Source organism: Heteronotia binoei, chromosome 6 (genome assembly GCF_032191835.1).
Source record: "Heteronotia binoei isolate CCM8104 ecotype False Entrance Well chromosome 6, APGP_CSIRO_Hbin_v1, whole genome shotgun sequence".
Taxonomy (NCBI): Eukaryota; Metazoa; Chordata; class Lepidosauria; order Squamata; family Gekkonidae; genus Heteronotia; species Heteronotia binoei.
In genome coordinates, this window is record NC_083228.1 from 39,930,041 (window position 1) to 39,943,818 (window position 13,778).

General features: G+C 45.1%; 1 protein-coding gene across 1 annotated transcript; it reads right to left on the reverse strand.

Annotated features, from left to right (window-relative positions):
* Positions 1 to 1,190: 1,190 nt before the first annotated feature.
* On the reverse strand, positions 1,191 to 13,175 carry FFAR4 (free fatty acid receptor 4). The gene is made up of 4 exons (XM_060242658.1): positions 13,099 to 13,175; positions 12,322 to 13,036; positions 3,756 to 3,884; positions 1,191 to 1,640 (listed from the first exon to the last, which is right to left on the reverse strand). Exons 1-4 carry the CDS (start codon positions 13,173 to 13,175, stop codon positions 1,233 to 1,235), a joined length of 1,329 nt encoding a protein of 442 aa, XP_060098641.1. The 3' UTR covers positions 1,191 to 1,232.
* Between the last annotated feature and the right edge of the window lie 603 nt (positions 13,176 to 13,778).

The window sequence follows — 13,778 nt, forward strand, 5'->3', positions numbered from 1 at the left end:
CACTAGACTTAAACTTTGTTCTGCTGCTTCAGACCAACATGGCTTCTCACCTGAATCTATCTAAATAGAAACTTATTTCCTTTGTAACTTCTTTCTGTCTATTAGGCATATACTAATCTGAGTGGGAAATGGAGGTGTATGCTCAACATAGGACTTTAAAAATGACACAGCGGCTGATAACAGACGGGCTTTTAAAGCTGCCCGGGGAGTGGCAGGCAGACCAAAAAAGCACATCCACAAGCGCACATCTGCCTCCCATCCCCGTCCCACCCCTGGCTTGCCAGGAGCTGCCTCAAAAAGGCACCACTTTGAAAGTGGTGTCTTTTTGCTGAGGCCTCTGGAAGGCCAGGGACATCTGGAAGGCCAGGGAAGCACCCAGGGAGGCGGAGATGGGACACATGAGCACTCCAAATGCTCTCCGGGTGCCCATGGCCTGACCCTTTTCTGAGCGCCATCCAGAAGCTCCAGGGTGCTCAATTTCCAGTCGGTTCTCTTTGGGGTGGCTTGAAACCGCCCTGAATAGGCCATCTGGTATCAGCCAGTGTGTCTCAAACAACCAATAAGTTTTCCAGCAGCTGGCACTTTCTTGTTTCTTTTTATTAAGGCAGCAGGTGAGTATTAGGCTGTGTCGCTTCAACTTGCATTTCTCCCTTTCTTTTTAATTAGTATTTTTCAAAGCAGCCCTTTGGCATACAAGCAAAGGGGTCTCCCCCCCTACAAGCTGAAGTCTGTGTAAAATGTCAACCTCAGTTCTGCTCTTAATGAAACTATTTTTAGGTTCTGCTGATCTTCATTATTTGCAGCACTTCTTGTACCTCGCCGTGGCAAGAATGCAAAAGATGCACAAGATAATTTTCTGCTGTTCAATAACAATCTTTCCAGAGCCACTATATTCTGTACAAGGACTGCAGAGTCTGATCTTTTGAACCCTTTGCATTTCTTGACTGCTTATTTCCGCGCACACCATTAAAAGGCTGGTGAGACAACTCTCAACACTTAGGGTTGCCAGCCTCCAGGTGGTAGCTGGAGATCTCCCACTATTGCAACTGATCTTCATGTGACAGAGAGAAGTTTGTCTGGAGAAAACAGCTGCTTTAGAAGGCAGACTCTATGACACTATACCCAGTTGAAGTCCCTTCCCTCCCCAAACCCTGCCCACAGGCTCCACCCCCAAAAATCTTCAAGTATTTCCCAACCTGGAGCAGGCGACTCTCGTCATCAGAAACAACACACTATCTGGAAATAACAGACAAAGTAGGAGGTCCATGGTTATTGTGTCTGGGAGTTGTCTCTGTTGCAGTCTCTCTTCCTCCAGGTGGGTGTGGACAACAGAAAAAGGCTCGCCTCCACTCCCGCTTGAAGTGGACTACATTATATAAAACAGGGTTAACCACTGAATTTGCAAAAGTGAAGGCCATGATCCAGAAGAAAACAGAAGGCAAAAGGCCCACATCGGGATCAAATCTCTGTACCAAAATGAGGAGAATGGTGATGATTATTGGGCTCCACATGACGAAGAAAGAGATCATCAGCACAAAGAGAGTCCGCAACAGTCTGAAGTCTTGTCGGGAAACTTGGATGTGGTTTCTCTTTGAATAGGCCATGCCGGCACTGAGACGTCTCCTCGATTCTTTTGTAATCTGCATTAGAATATGAAAGTCAACTTTTCAGACAGAATTTTAAAAGGAGTTGGCTTTGAGAGTTAACCCAGAAGGTCACTGAACAATAGCGTCACTGATTTCACACTTAATAATTCAATAAAGGAGTGGTGTTTTCTAACTTATCTGTAAGTCTGCCCTCCTGTGCATACGAACACACACACACTAGTGTGTTGTCTGTTTCCCTTGATTTGAGATTGAAATTATTGTTTCTGATATTCACAAAACTAAAGAATTTAGTTTACTATCACTGCAGCCAGAATAACTATGTGGAGTTAATAGATAATATGTATACTGCAGCACATCTGAGATTTAATTTATTGCACATTAGTTGCACTCCACAACATTTTAATCGGCAAGATGACTACTTGACACTCAACATTTGTTCTTATTAAATATGGAAGACTAAAGATGTACTCCAGACAATACAATATCCCATCACATATAACTGTAGCGGAGAGAAAGAGTGTCTAAATTATTCTATCTAACTGGATGGCTTTAGATTGTAGTAAGCCATCCTCTTAGTTCAGATCGAGAGGAGAAACATCATGCTCTTCCTCCTGATGCAAGCAGGAAAGAAGAAGGAAAAGGAGAACAAACAGGAAGGAAGTTCTCTGAGTTACATTCTGTTGCTTAGAGAGGGTGAGTGAAAGCAGAATAGTCAGGAAGGAAACTGATATTGTCCTATCTATCTGTCTTGCTCTGTGGTATTTGTAGTCTTGGAGGACTGAGCAAGATACATCACCAGTCTGTTCTTCTAACACATTCTTCATATAGGAAACAAGACATAATTCAGAGAAGTCATTCTAAGTTTTAGGTGCAATCCCAAGCAGAGTTACCCCCTACCAAGTCCACTAATTTCAGTGGATTTACAAGTGCATAACTCACGAAAGGTCTGGGTTTATGTTATCTAAGGGAACACCTTCTCCTGCACTGATCTCAGAAGAGACTCTGCTCTGAAAAACTTTCCTATGGGAAGCAGGTCAAGATGAGTAGCCATGTTAGTTTGCCTGTAGCAGAACGACAAAAAAGCACAAGTCCCATAGCAACTTAAAGACTAACAACATTTGTGGCAAGGGATGAGCTTTTATGAGTAGCAACTCATACTCTGTCACCAATTTTATTAGTCTTTAAGGAGCTACAGGACTTTTGCTCTTTCCTATAGGAAGTCAGATTCAGAAGGGAAAGAAGCAGCTGAGCTGTCTCAGCAATGGCAACCTCTTCCTCGAGACAAGCCCACCAGATTCCTTCCTTATCTTCCAAAAGCCAGTAAAGACATTTCTATTCCAGCATGCATTTCTATGACAAGGCTGACCACAGCTTTGCTATGTGTCACTTCCTAATATTAACAGGAACTTATTAATGTATGACTCCTTTGCATATTAGCCCGCACTCCCCTGATGTAGCCACTCCTCCTGGAGCTTACAGTAGGCCCTTTACTAAAAGCCCTGTAAGCTCTTGGAGGATTGGCTACATCAGGGAGGTGTGGCCTAATATGCAAAGGAGTTCTTGCTACAAAAGAAGCCCTGATTGTAATTGCATCTTTGTAAAGTGTGTTAGTTCTTCCAGTGCCTATCTGATTTTAACAGAAGACCACCACACACAAAGGCCACCCCTTCCCCACTGCACCATTTTTCCAACCAGAGAAGAGTCCCATGGAGTGCTGATATGTTTCAACCATAACATGAACAGCAACTCAGGATGATGGTCAAGGAGAGAAAATGATGGAGAAGGGCAAGGATTAAAAGTCCCCCATGTCACAGCCTCAATCTAAATTGGGATCTCTGTTACTTATCCTTTAAGAAAAACATAGGCGATCCTTTCGCAGATCTCTCAGCGTTGTGCAGTTTGACCTTAAATATCATTAGGAGGATGTAGGTAACAAACAGACTTTATCAGTTTAGAAAATGACAGCAAATGATTATCTGTGAAATTACCAGGGACAGGAAAAGGTGTGTTCCCTTGTTGTATCACACACTTTCTTCCACTTGAGTAAATAACTGATTGACCTACTATCTAAGACGCCATCTGCCATTGAGCTTGATTGAATGATAACTGCTGGACCATTTGTTAGTAAAAGAAATCCAGGTAAAATACCTGTAAAATCTTTGAGTAACTGATTACGATTACCAGTCCTGGTATCAGGAAGACGACAGCAGTAAAACAGACATCCCAAGCAATTTCTCCAGCAGTGCTGGGCCACATCAGGGTGCAAATGAATGCTTCCTGTAATCAAAGCACAAAAGTCCCACAAATATTACCACTGGGCTATTTGCTCATCATAAAAATTCTGAGAATATCCACTGGCCTTCTCTAAGAACAGATTATTGCTAGCCAAACAAAAACTAGGGGAATAATGAACTATCAGCATACATTTGTAACAGTAGCATGTTCAAATAAAGGTGTATAAACACTCATGATCTTAAAAGTAAAAATGGAATAATTGCAGCAATAAAAGCTAAACAAATACAAGAGGAAATTATTGTGTCTAACCTCATATTACCAGAATCCAATCTGACGTTCTTAGGCTAACAGCTGCAAGGCACTCAAAAATGGGAAAGCTGTGCCCATAAATTACTGATGATGACGTTCTCTGATTGAATCTTTTTATGGTTCATACAACAACTATGAGCTTATGTGTGTACATCTGTGTCTTGTACAATGCACAGGTTCATTCTACATAAATGATACAATCTGTGGTTAACAAATTGTCTATTTTGTTGTCTGGTGGCATAAAGGCTGCTAACCAAATCTATAGTAAACTGAGTTTTTCTCACAGACAGAGTTAGGGGAAAAATACCTGAAAAGAAAAGCTAAAAAGAGATTTTCTTTGCCCTACACTGTATATAAACCCTAGGCTTAAATAACACACAAAAGCAAGAATCCATCCTAAGGTTATAGAATGTAAAAACTGACCCAGTTCCAGCATCTTTTGCTGATGGACTATGTGAATTTAGGAAAACAATATCATTGCAATCATCCAGTTTTGGCTTTTGTTCTCCCTGATGATTATTATATCTGTTTACATGTACAGAATAGGAAAGTCCTGAATTGTGAATCTGGAAAAATTCCCAATGTTGAATTCCAAAGTTAATTGCCACTAAAATGCTATGTAAAAACTTGAGATTGCTATGAATAACTGCTGAAAATAAATACTGTGACAGTATAAACCGGAAATGAATTACAGTCCTCAAACAACTATCTTGTTTTACTGGGTGGGAACCAGACTATCCATTTACGTTCTTTATTGCTTGATATTGCTTGTTAAATACAACATCACGTAAGACAAGGAACAGCGGACCCAAAAGGAAACTGCATTCAACTTTACAAAGTTATCATCTTGTTCCAAGGCAATCCTAAGAACACCTTCTTGGAAGCCTCACTGAACAGATCGGAGTAGAATTCTGTGCAGACCTGCTTAGGATTGTCCTCTTGAACAAGGGACTCTTTTATGCCAGGGGCTCTTCTCCTGAAAGTGGAATTACCTTGTACATCTTAAAATGTCTTTCTCTACGAATCAAGAGCTTTATGCTTCTTCTAAGGCTCAGAATAATTAGAGCAATATCCTGTGCGAAGTTGTTCCAGTCTATTAGTTTAACTCTGTGCAGCTAATTGAGTTGCCAACCTCCAGATGATGGCCGGAGATATCCTAGCATTACAACTGACCTCAGGAGGCAGAGATCAGTTAACCTGGAGAAAGTGGTTGCTGTGGAAGGTGGACTCTATGAAATTATACCTCACAGAATTCTCTCCTCTTCCTCAACCCCCTCCCTCCCAAGGCTCCACCCCCAAGATCTCTAGATATTTCCCAACCTGGAGATAGCAACCCTATGTACAGCACTGTCATGCTAGTGTAGTTCAATAAAACTCTATGCACACCAACCTCAAGTGCTCCCTCAGATCAGCCTTTTTCAAAATCATTTTTTGTATCCAAAATGGTGGCAAAGTATAAGTATTTGTGCCTTATCCAAATTCCTATTCAGTCCCATTCAACAACAACAAGTTTTGATAACCGTTATTACAATTTTGCTGATGCCTATAATTTCCAGCATTTTCCGGATCCACGTATGAGGGAGTGAATCAAATGCCTTCTTGAAATCAATCCAAGCAACACTGAGATTGGCTTTCTGCCTTTTAAATTTTGTGAGATTGTTTTATCCATCAATAACTGATCTTTAGTGCCTCAGGATTTTTGAAAAATGCCTTTTTGTTCAGGTGGTAAAACTGAATTGAGCTGTAGATATTATTGAATGGAATTGCTTACAATTCCTATCTCAGCAGTTTAAAAGTTACTGGGAGTAGAGTTGCCAATCCCCAATTGGGGGCAAGGGATACCCCAGTTTGGAAGCCCTCCCCCTGCTTTGGGGAAGGGAATGTCTGCTGGGCACTCCGTTATACCATCTGGAGACCGATTCCCATAGGGTATAATGGATAATTGATCTGTGGATATCTGGGGCTCTGAGGGGGGCTGTTTTTTGAGGTTGAGGCACCGAATTTTCAGCATAGCATCCAGTGCCTCTCCTCAAAACACCCCCCAAATTTCAAAAAGTCTGGACTAGGGGGTCCAATTCTATGAGCCCCAAAAGAAAGTGCCCCTATCCTTTATTATTTCCAAATGGAAGGAAGGCATTTAAAAGGTGTGCAGTCTCTTTAAATGTGATCACCAGAATTCCCTTCAGAGTTCACTCATGCTTGTCACACCCTTGCTCCCGGCTCCACCCCCAAGTCTCCTGGCTTTACCCCCAAAGTCCCCAGATATTTCTTGAGTTGGACCCAGCAACCCTAATTGGGAGGGAGGTAATGAGGTGGAAGTTGCCTCCTCACTCTTTGTTCTTCAGAATGAGAAATGTCCTTCCAGTGGTTATCCAGTTTTCTACTGCTTTGGAACAGAGCACATCATTAAGCTGCTGAACTAATCATGGCCGGAGACTTTTTAAAGCCAATAGCCATGGACTTCGACCATTTTCTCACAAGTAGTTGCTCTGCCCCCAGGCTTTTGCTTTCCCCAGCTCAACTGATCAATTCCCCAGCAGATGCTGTGCAGGCACATTTTGATCTGTGATTCCCTCCAATTTCCCTCATGGCTGACTAGAACTCTTAAAAACAAGAGCAGGTAGCTGCAAGGGAAATTGGAGGAACCTGTGGATCGAAATATGCCCACGCAGCAACTGGTGGGAAACTGATCACTTGAGCTGGGGAAAGCGGAACCCCATGGGTGAAGCAACTGCTTGTGAGGAATCGGTCTTTATCTCTTCTAGGCACTGTCCAATTTTTCACTTTCTTCAGTGGTTTTTGCAAGCTTTCTGAGGTTATTGTAAGATCCTTCACTTTCCTTTCAGTTTGTTTTCCACATCTGTGACCCAAGTGGCTTTTGATTGTGTTATTTTGGGTCTTCTCGAAGTTCTTTCCAGAAGGTTGTTGTCTTTTTGTTATCTGGTTTCACTTCTACTTTTTCACCTCCCTGTAGTGATCTGTAGAACTGTCTTTGGTTAGTGTGAAATTGGAAGTTTTGTCTGTATTGCTGGACCCTGCTGTTGTACTTCTTGATCTTCTTCAATATTGCAATAATTCTTTGTTTGATTTCTTCTTGGAGTATTGTTTATATATCTAATCAGGGCTTTTTTGTAGCAGGAACTCCTTTGCATATTAGGTCACACCCTTCCTGATGTAGCCAAACCTCCTGGAGCTTACAGTAAGCGCTGTAAGCTCCTAGAGGATTGGCTGCATTAGGGGTGTGTAGCCTGATATGCAAAGGAGTTCCTGCTACAAAAAAGCCCTGGATCTAACTGATATTTCTTCCTAAGGGTTGCTTTTCTTCTTTAATTCTTGGGTTTTCTTTCTTTGAATTCGTTTAAGGCACTTAAGCCAGAATGACATTTGTTCGTTTTCCCAAATCTCATTTGGTTTTGCCTCAAAATCCTTAATTGCTTTTTCTTAATGTCCATTCGCAGCTGTCTTGTTATTACAACTGTGGCATTATACATCAACTAGCTGGTTTTGGTTATGAAAAGATAGTGACAATGCATCACTCACTGCACCCTAGAGGTGATGTTGATCAGTTTTGCTTGCCAAGAAAATTGGGTGGCAGAGGTCCCTGAAAGTTAAGCAAGTGGTTGAAGAACAACAACAAGCACTGAATGACTACACCGAGACAAGCAAAGAGAAGCTTCTAGTTGAAGTCTACAAGGCAGACTTATTTAAGGTTACAGAAGCCAAAGAAGATCACAAAAAGATTGCAATCAAAACCCACTAATAACTGGGAGGAAAAATACTTGCATGGTCAATATTAAAAGACAAAGAGAATAAAGTTGATAGTGAAAATACCTGGAAGTGGCTCCAAAATGGGCACTTGAGGAAAGAAATGGAAGGACTCATTCTAGCTGCACAAGAACAGGCAATCAAAATGAATAGTATGAAAGCCAAGGTTCAGAAGACCAGTGATGACAGCAAATGTCAACTTTGTAAGACAAAGGATCAAACAGTTGACCACATGGTAGTGCCTAAAGTAAAAGTAAAGCAGTTTCCAAGAATGTGGCTAGATCTTGACTGTGACCATTCTTCTTCTTCTTCTTCTTCCTCCTCTTCTTCTTGCGTTTATATAGTGCTTTCTGAGCATCTGAGGCAGTAAACATACTACAGCTTGTATCCTTCAGCCTATTTCCAATGGTAATAATCACTTACGCTGGTAAAGGGGTGTATGTAATTTCAGCCAACTCCACACACACACTGCAGACACCAACTTTCTCCTCACAACATTTCTGGGGTTCAGCTGACTGCAGAGGGTAAAGGGGATGAGTAAGTCCCATTCTGCAAGCTGTACTCATAGACCTTGTAGGATACAAGCCCATTATCTGGGTAATGCTTACAAAAATCTGTCAGGCAAATCAATATTATTATTTCCATATTGTAAATTGAGGGCAGGGGAGCTTCAACTAGAAACAAATGGCTTGCCTAAAGACACCAAATGTATCCATGACTGAAGTAAGATTTAAACTTCTAATTTTCTGGCTCGCTCTTGAGCCTGATCCTGTGCATCTCTAATCAGAATTAAATCCTGATACAGTTAAGAACATAAGAACATAAGAGAAGCCATGTTAGATCAGGCCAATGGCCCATCCAGTCCAACATTCTGTGTCACACAGCGGACAAATATATATACACACACACACACACACACACACTGTGGCTAATAACCACTGATGGACCTCTGCTCCATATTTCTCAAGTTCATTCTCAAGTAAGTGGACAGAGTACTGCAGTTTTGTCCACCATCCTACTCTGCCTCTCATTTATTCGTTTGGTGCCTTCTTTGTATTTTTAGAATGACTGGCATGTGGCTTAGTTTGATGCTGCAAGCCAGTCTGAGCTGCTTGCCTTGAGACACCTTCCTGCAGTTGGGGTTCTTCTCCTCTTGGTTGCTAATGCTGTTCTAGGGGGATGGGAGTTGGTGTTGGTGAGCCAGCCAACATGCACCCCAGTCAGCTGCTGGGGCGCATTTCGGTCTCTTCCAGTTCCAGCACCAAGAAACTAGTTTCTAATTGCAGTGCATCATGTGCCAATTCCAGATGAGATACTTAATTCCTTTGTATTTATTTCTCCATTTATGCCCTGTCCCTCAGAGCATTCAAGACAGAATAATCAAAACAGATATATTTAAACCAACCCTGATTACATCTCCTTTGATATGCCTACACTGTGTACTTTTGGTGAAGCACTCAGCGATCCTGATAATAAGCAACCAACATCAGACTCCCCTTTACAGAATACAGCTGCAACCTCTGCTCTTCAAAGGCTGTCTTCTCCCTCGCTACAGCAAGGCGCCTACTCATAATATTTTGCTTGGAACTGCAGATGATTCTCGTGGCTTTTTTATATTCTGGACACCACATCAAATCTTTCCTTGATTCAGTTGCCTGCTGTGAATCATGAGAAAGGGAGACTTTGCACATAGAGAGAGACCATGATGTGGAACTGAGAGGTTCCAGACAGGACCACCCAACTACATTCTGTATGCAAGGAAACCCAGAAGACCAGCCTTTTTAAAAGAAAACCCACTTTGGATGCAGTCATTTGGAGTGAAGTGAAAAGGACTGGGGAGGGTGCTTAGCTCCGTCTGACCCAGGGTTGTCAGATCCGATACAGGAAATATCTGGGGACTTTGGGGTGGAGCCAGGAGACTGGGGGGGGGGGGTGTGTGGATCCAGAAGCAAGGTTGTGACCAGTGTTCCCTCTAAGCTGAGTTAGTGTGAGCTAGCTCTCAGATTTTTAGCCTCCAGCTCACACATTTTTGTCTTAGCTCAGGAAGGATGACCCCAGAGCATACTAATTTATGCAGTAGCTTACAATGTTAATGCCACTAGCTCACAAAGTAGAATTTTTGCTCACAAGACCCCGCAGTTTAGAGGGAACATTGGTTGTGACATGCACGAATGAACTCCAAAGGGAGTTCTGGCCATTACATTTAAAGGAACCATGCTCCTTTTAAAATGCCTTCCCTTCATTGGAAATAATGGAGGAGGGGGCACCTTCTTTGGGGGCTCATAGAATTGGACCCCCTGGTCAAATCTTTTTGAAACCTGAAGGGGAGTTTTGAGGAGAGGTACCAAATGCTAAGCTGAAAATCTGGTGCCTCTATCTCAAAAAACAGCCCCCCCCCCAGTGTCCCAGATACCCACAGATTGATTCTCCATTATATCCTATGGAGATCAGTCTCCATGGGTTTGATGGAGTGCCCAGCAGATATTCAAACCCACCCACCCCCTGCATTCTGATAACCCTGAAGTGGGGAAGGCTTCCAAACCAGGGGATCCCCTGCCCCCAACTGGAGATTGGCAACCTTACCTGACCTGCTATTTGTCAGCTCAAAACTGGCCTCTCCTGATCACATTTCCCTCCTTGCTAGTTCTATCTATTTAGTCCATTTTATCTCCACTCACTTCATCTAATGAGTAATGAGTTCAGGACAGTGCATCTGCTTCTCCCTTTCCTGTTATATCCTCATAATAACCTTAGGGGTAAGTTAGGCTGAGAGAGTACAACTGGTCCAAGGTCACCCCTTGAGGTTGATGGTGTTGTGAAGGTCTGAATTCAGGTCTCCTAAATCCTAATCCAGCACTCTAACCGTTCCACTACACTGGCTCCTTTCTCAGACCTCTGGCTTTTTGAAACATGTTTTGTGTGTAGACATACCATGAGAACATTTTAAGCTTGCAGTCGCCTACTCCACAATAACAACCGAAGCATACATTATTTTCACATAATAGTAATATTTAGTGGTAAAGCCTGCTTTAAAAGTTTCAAAGCGCTTAATATATAACGGTTCTGCAAGGCAGGATACCATTATTATTATTATCATCTATGTATTGCAGATGGTGGCAGGGGGAAGGCTTTGCTGAAGATCCCCTACAAAGTTCATGGGGTGAGATAGAAGGTTCACCTCTTTTACCACTACACTATGCCCAGAGTGTGTATGGAGGGGGGTAGGGGGAAGGATCTGCAGCATTTCAATACAAGGATAGACTGCACCTTTCCTCACCAAAGGAGATGAAGAAGACCTACTTCAAACTTGGGATGGAGATCTAAGCATCTTCAATACTGGATTTCCCTCTGGAATCTGTAGTCTTGTGTGTGTGTCATAAGGAGTATGATGGTGTGTGTGTCTGTAAAGTGCCATCAAGTTGCAGCCAACTTTTGGTGACGCCAGCAAGGAGCTTTCAAGGCAAGTGAGAAGCGGAGGTGGTTTGCCATTGCCTTCCTCTACAGAGTCTTCCTTGGCACTCTCTCATCCAAATACAGACCCTGCTTTGCTTTTGAGATCTGATGTGATCAGGCTACAGCATGCCACCTTCCCGCAAAGTAATCCTGTACTAGAATATAAGAACATAAGAGAAGCCATGTTGGATCAGACCAATGGCCCATCCAGTCCAACACTCTGTGTCACACGGTGGCCAAAAAACAAGGTGCCATCAAGAGGTCCACTAGTGGGACTGGAAGCCCTTCCACTGTGCCCCCCCCCCCAACATATCCGCCTTTATTGGATAACTCAGACTAGCCCCATCTTGGAAGCTAAACAGGGCTGGCCTTGGTGGGTAGAAGAAGATATTGAAGAAGAGTCTCAGAGCGGCTCACAATCTCCTATAGCTTCCTCCCCCACAACAGACACCCTGTAAGGTGGGTGAGGCTGGAGAGGGCTCTCACAGCAGCTGCCCTTTCAAGGACAACCTCTGCCAGAGCTATGGCTGACCCAAGGCCATGCTAGCAGGTGCAAGTGGAGGAGTGGGGAATCAAACCTGGTTCTCCCAGATAAGAGTCCACACACTTAACCACTACACCAAACTGGCTCTCCACTTGAATACTTGAATAGGAAGCCACCAGATGAGTCCAGGGTTCCAAGTCAGAGGCAGGCAATGGCAAATCACCTCTGCTTCTCACTTGCCTTGAAAGTTCCTTGCTGACCTCTTGTTGGTCTCTTGCTTCGAAAAACCTCCCGGGGTCACCAAAAGTTGGCTAAGACTTGATGGCCAAAAAGGAAGCAGGGGATACGCCTCCGACTGATTCAAAGAAGGCTTCACGGAGGAGAGCAGGCCCCACCATGTGAAGTTGCCTTGAGAAGGAAGCTGCTTTGGGCCTGGTGGCCCTCCCGACTCCTCTGTCCTTCTCCTACCTGGCCATTGTGGCGCACGGGCACGACGGTGAAGAAGAGGCAGAGCGGGAGGGTGGCCAGAGCCGAGAAGGCCCAGATGGCGAGGAGGACGGCAGCCATCACCCGGCCCCGGCAGGGCTGCAAGGGCCGGAGGCGCACGATGCTGACCACGCGCTCCAGGCTGACGGCGGCCAGCGAGAGGATGGTGACGCTGCCGCTGAGGCTCATGGCGTAGAAGAGGAGGTGGCAGGCGGCCTCGCCCAGCGTCCAGCTCTCGGTCCAGCGCACCACCAGGATGAAGGGGATGGCGCTGCTGAAGAGCACGTCGGCGCAGAAGAGGTTGAGCACCAGGCAGGCCGAGGCGCGCAGGCGGCTCTTGCGGCGGGCCAGCAGGGCGATGCCGCACGCGTTGGCCGCCAGCGCCAGCAGGAAGATCAGCCCCAGCACCGCAGTCTCCAGGCCCGTGAGCGCCTCGCGGTCGGCGCCCTTGAACTCCGAGAAGAAGAGGAAAGGGGTGCAGTTCCCCACCAGGAGAACCCGGCCGTCGGGCATCGGGGTGGCGGCCGCCCCGGGGGCATCGGGCAACCGGGCCGGGCGGCGGAGGGGGAGAAGTGCGATCCCCAGCCCCGAGCGGCGCTTGGTAGGCGGGCGGGCGCCGGTCCGAGCCTCCTCCTGGCCGGCCGTCTGGTTCGGATAGCGGGCAGCACCGGGCTTTCTGGCTGGCTCGACGTCGCCTCTGCAAGGAGGAAGTGGCAGGAGGCGAGTGAGGAGGGTAAATAGTGCACAAAAGGGCTTTACGAGCAGGTGACGACGACAAGCAAGTTACTGGAAGACACCCTTGCCTTGGCTGCGATCCATCCACCCAACGGGGGCATCCCTAACTCTCGCTGGGAGTGGGTTCCCCCGCGCAAGGACTCTCGAGGGGACGGGGAGGGGGCTTCAGAGGACACGAAACGGCAGAAGATCCGAGATTGGATATCCCTGAAGGTTAAGATCAGCTAGGAATGGTCTGCGGCTTTATATGGCAGGAAGGGGAATGGTTGCAACTTGCAATGCACTGTCTCTGTGCGTAATTTACACATCTCCATCCCCTCAGTCGCGATTCTCTCTGCCCCTTTTAAAGCGGCTGCTTTTAAAATTTTGCAAAAAAACGAGGGAGAACCAATCACGAACCTCGCATCGCCCGCCCTCGTCTAGTTTGGTATTCCAAACGCGACAAAGATTGTGCGATGGATTATCTGGCATTTAAAAAGAGCGAGCAAAGCTGTGGAATTACTCATCCCCACAATTAAAATGAAAGAAAGAACTGTGGCTCCAGAGTGAGATGGCTGGGTGTCTCTCGCTTCGGTTTTGTAGAGTGCAATTCAGTGCAGTCTAAGGTTGCCAGCTTCCCGGGGGAAAATTCCTGGAGATTTGGAGGGGGGTGAAAGTTGGAGACAGCTGAGTTTACAGTGGGGCAGAACCTCAGCAGAGTCTAA

Coding starts and splice junctions, on each gene's coding strand:
- FFAR4 (XM_060242658.1), bottom strand. CDS start 13,175: ATGCCCCCGTTGGGTGGATGGATCGCAGCCAAGGCAAGGGTGTCTTCC. Junction 3,885..12,321: donor CCGTGCGCCACAATGGCCAG/GTAGGAGAAGGA, acceptor CTTTGATTACAG/GAAGCATTCATTTGCACCCT. Junction 1,641..3,755: donor GTTACTCAAAGATTTTACAG/GTATTTTACCTG, acceptor ATTCTAATGCAG/ATTACAAAAGAATCGAGGAG.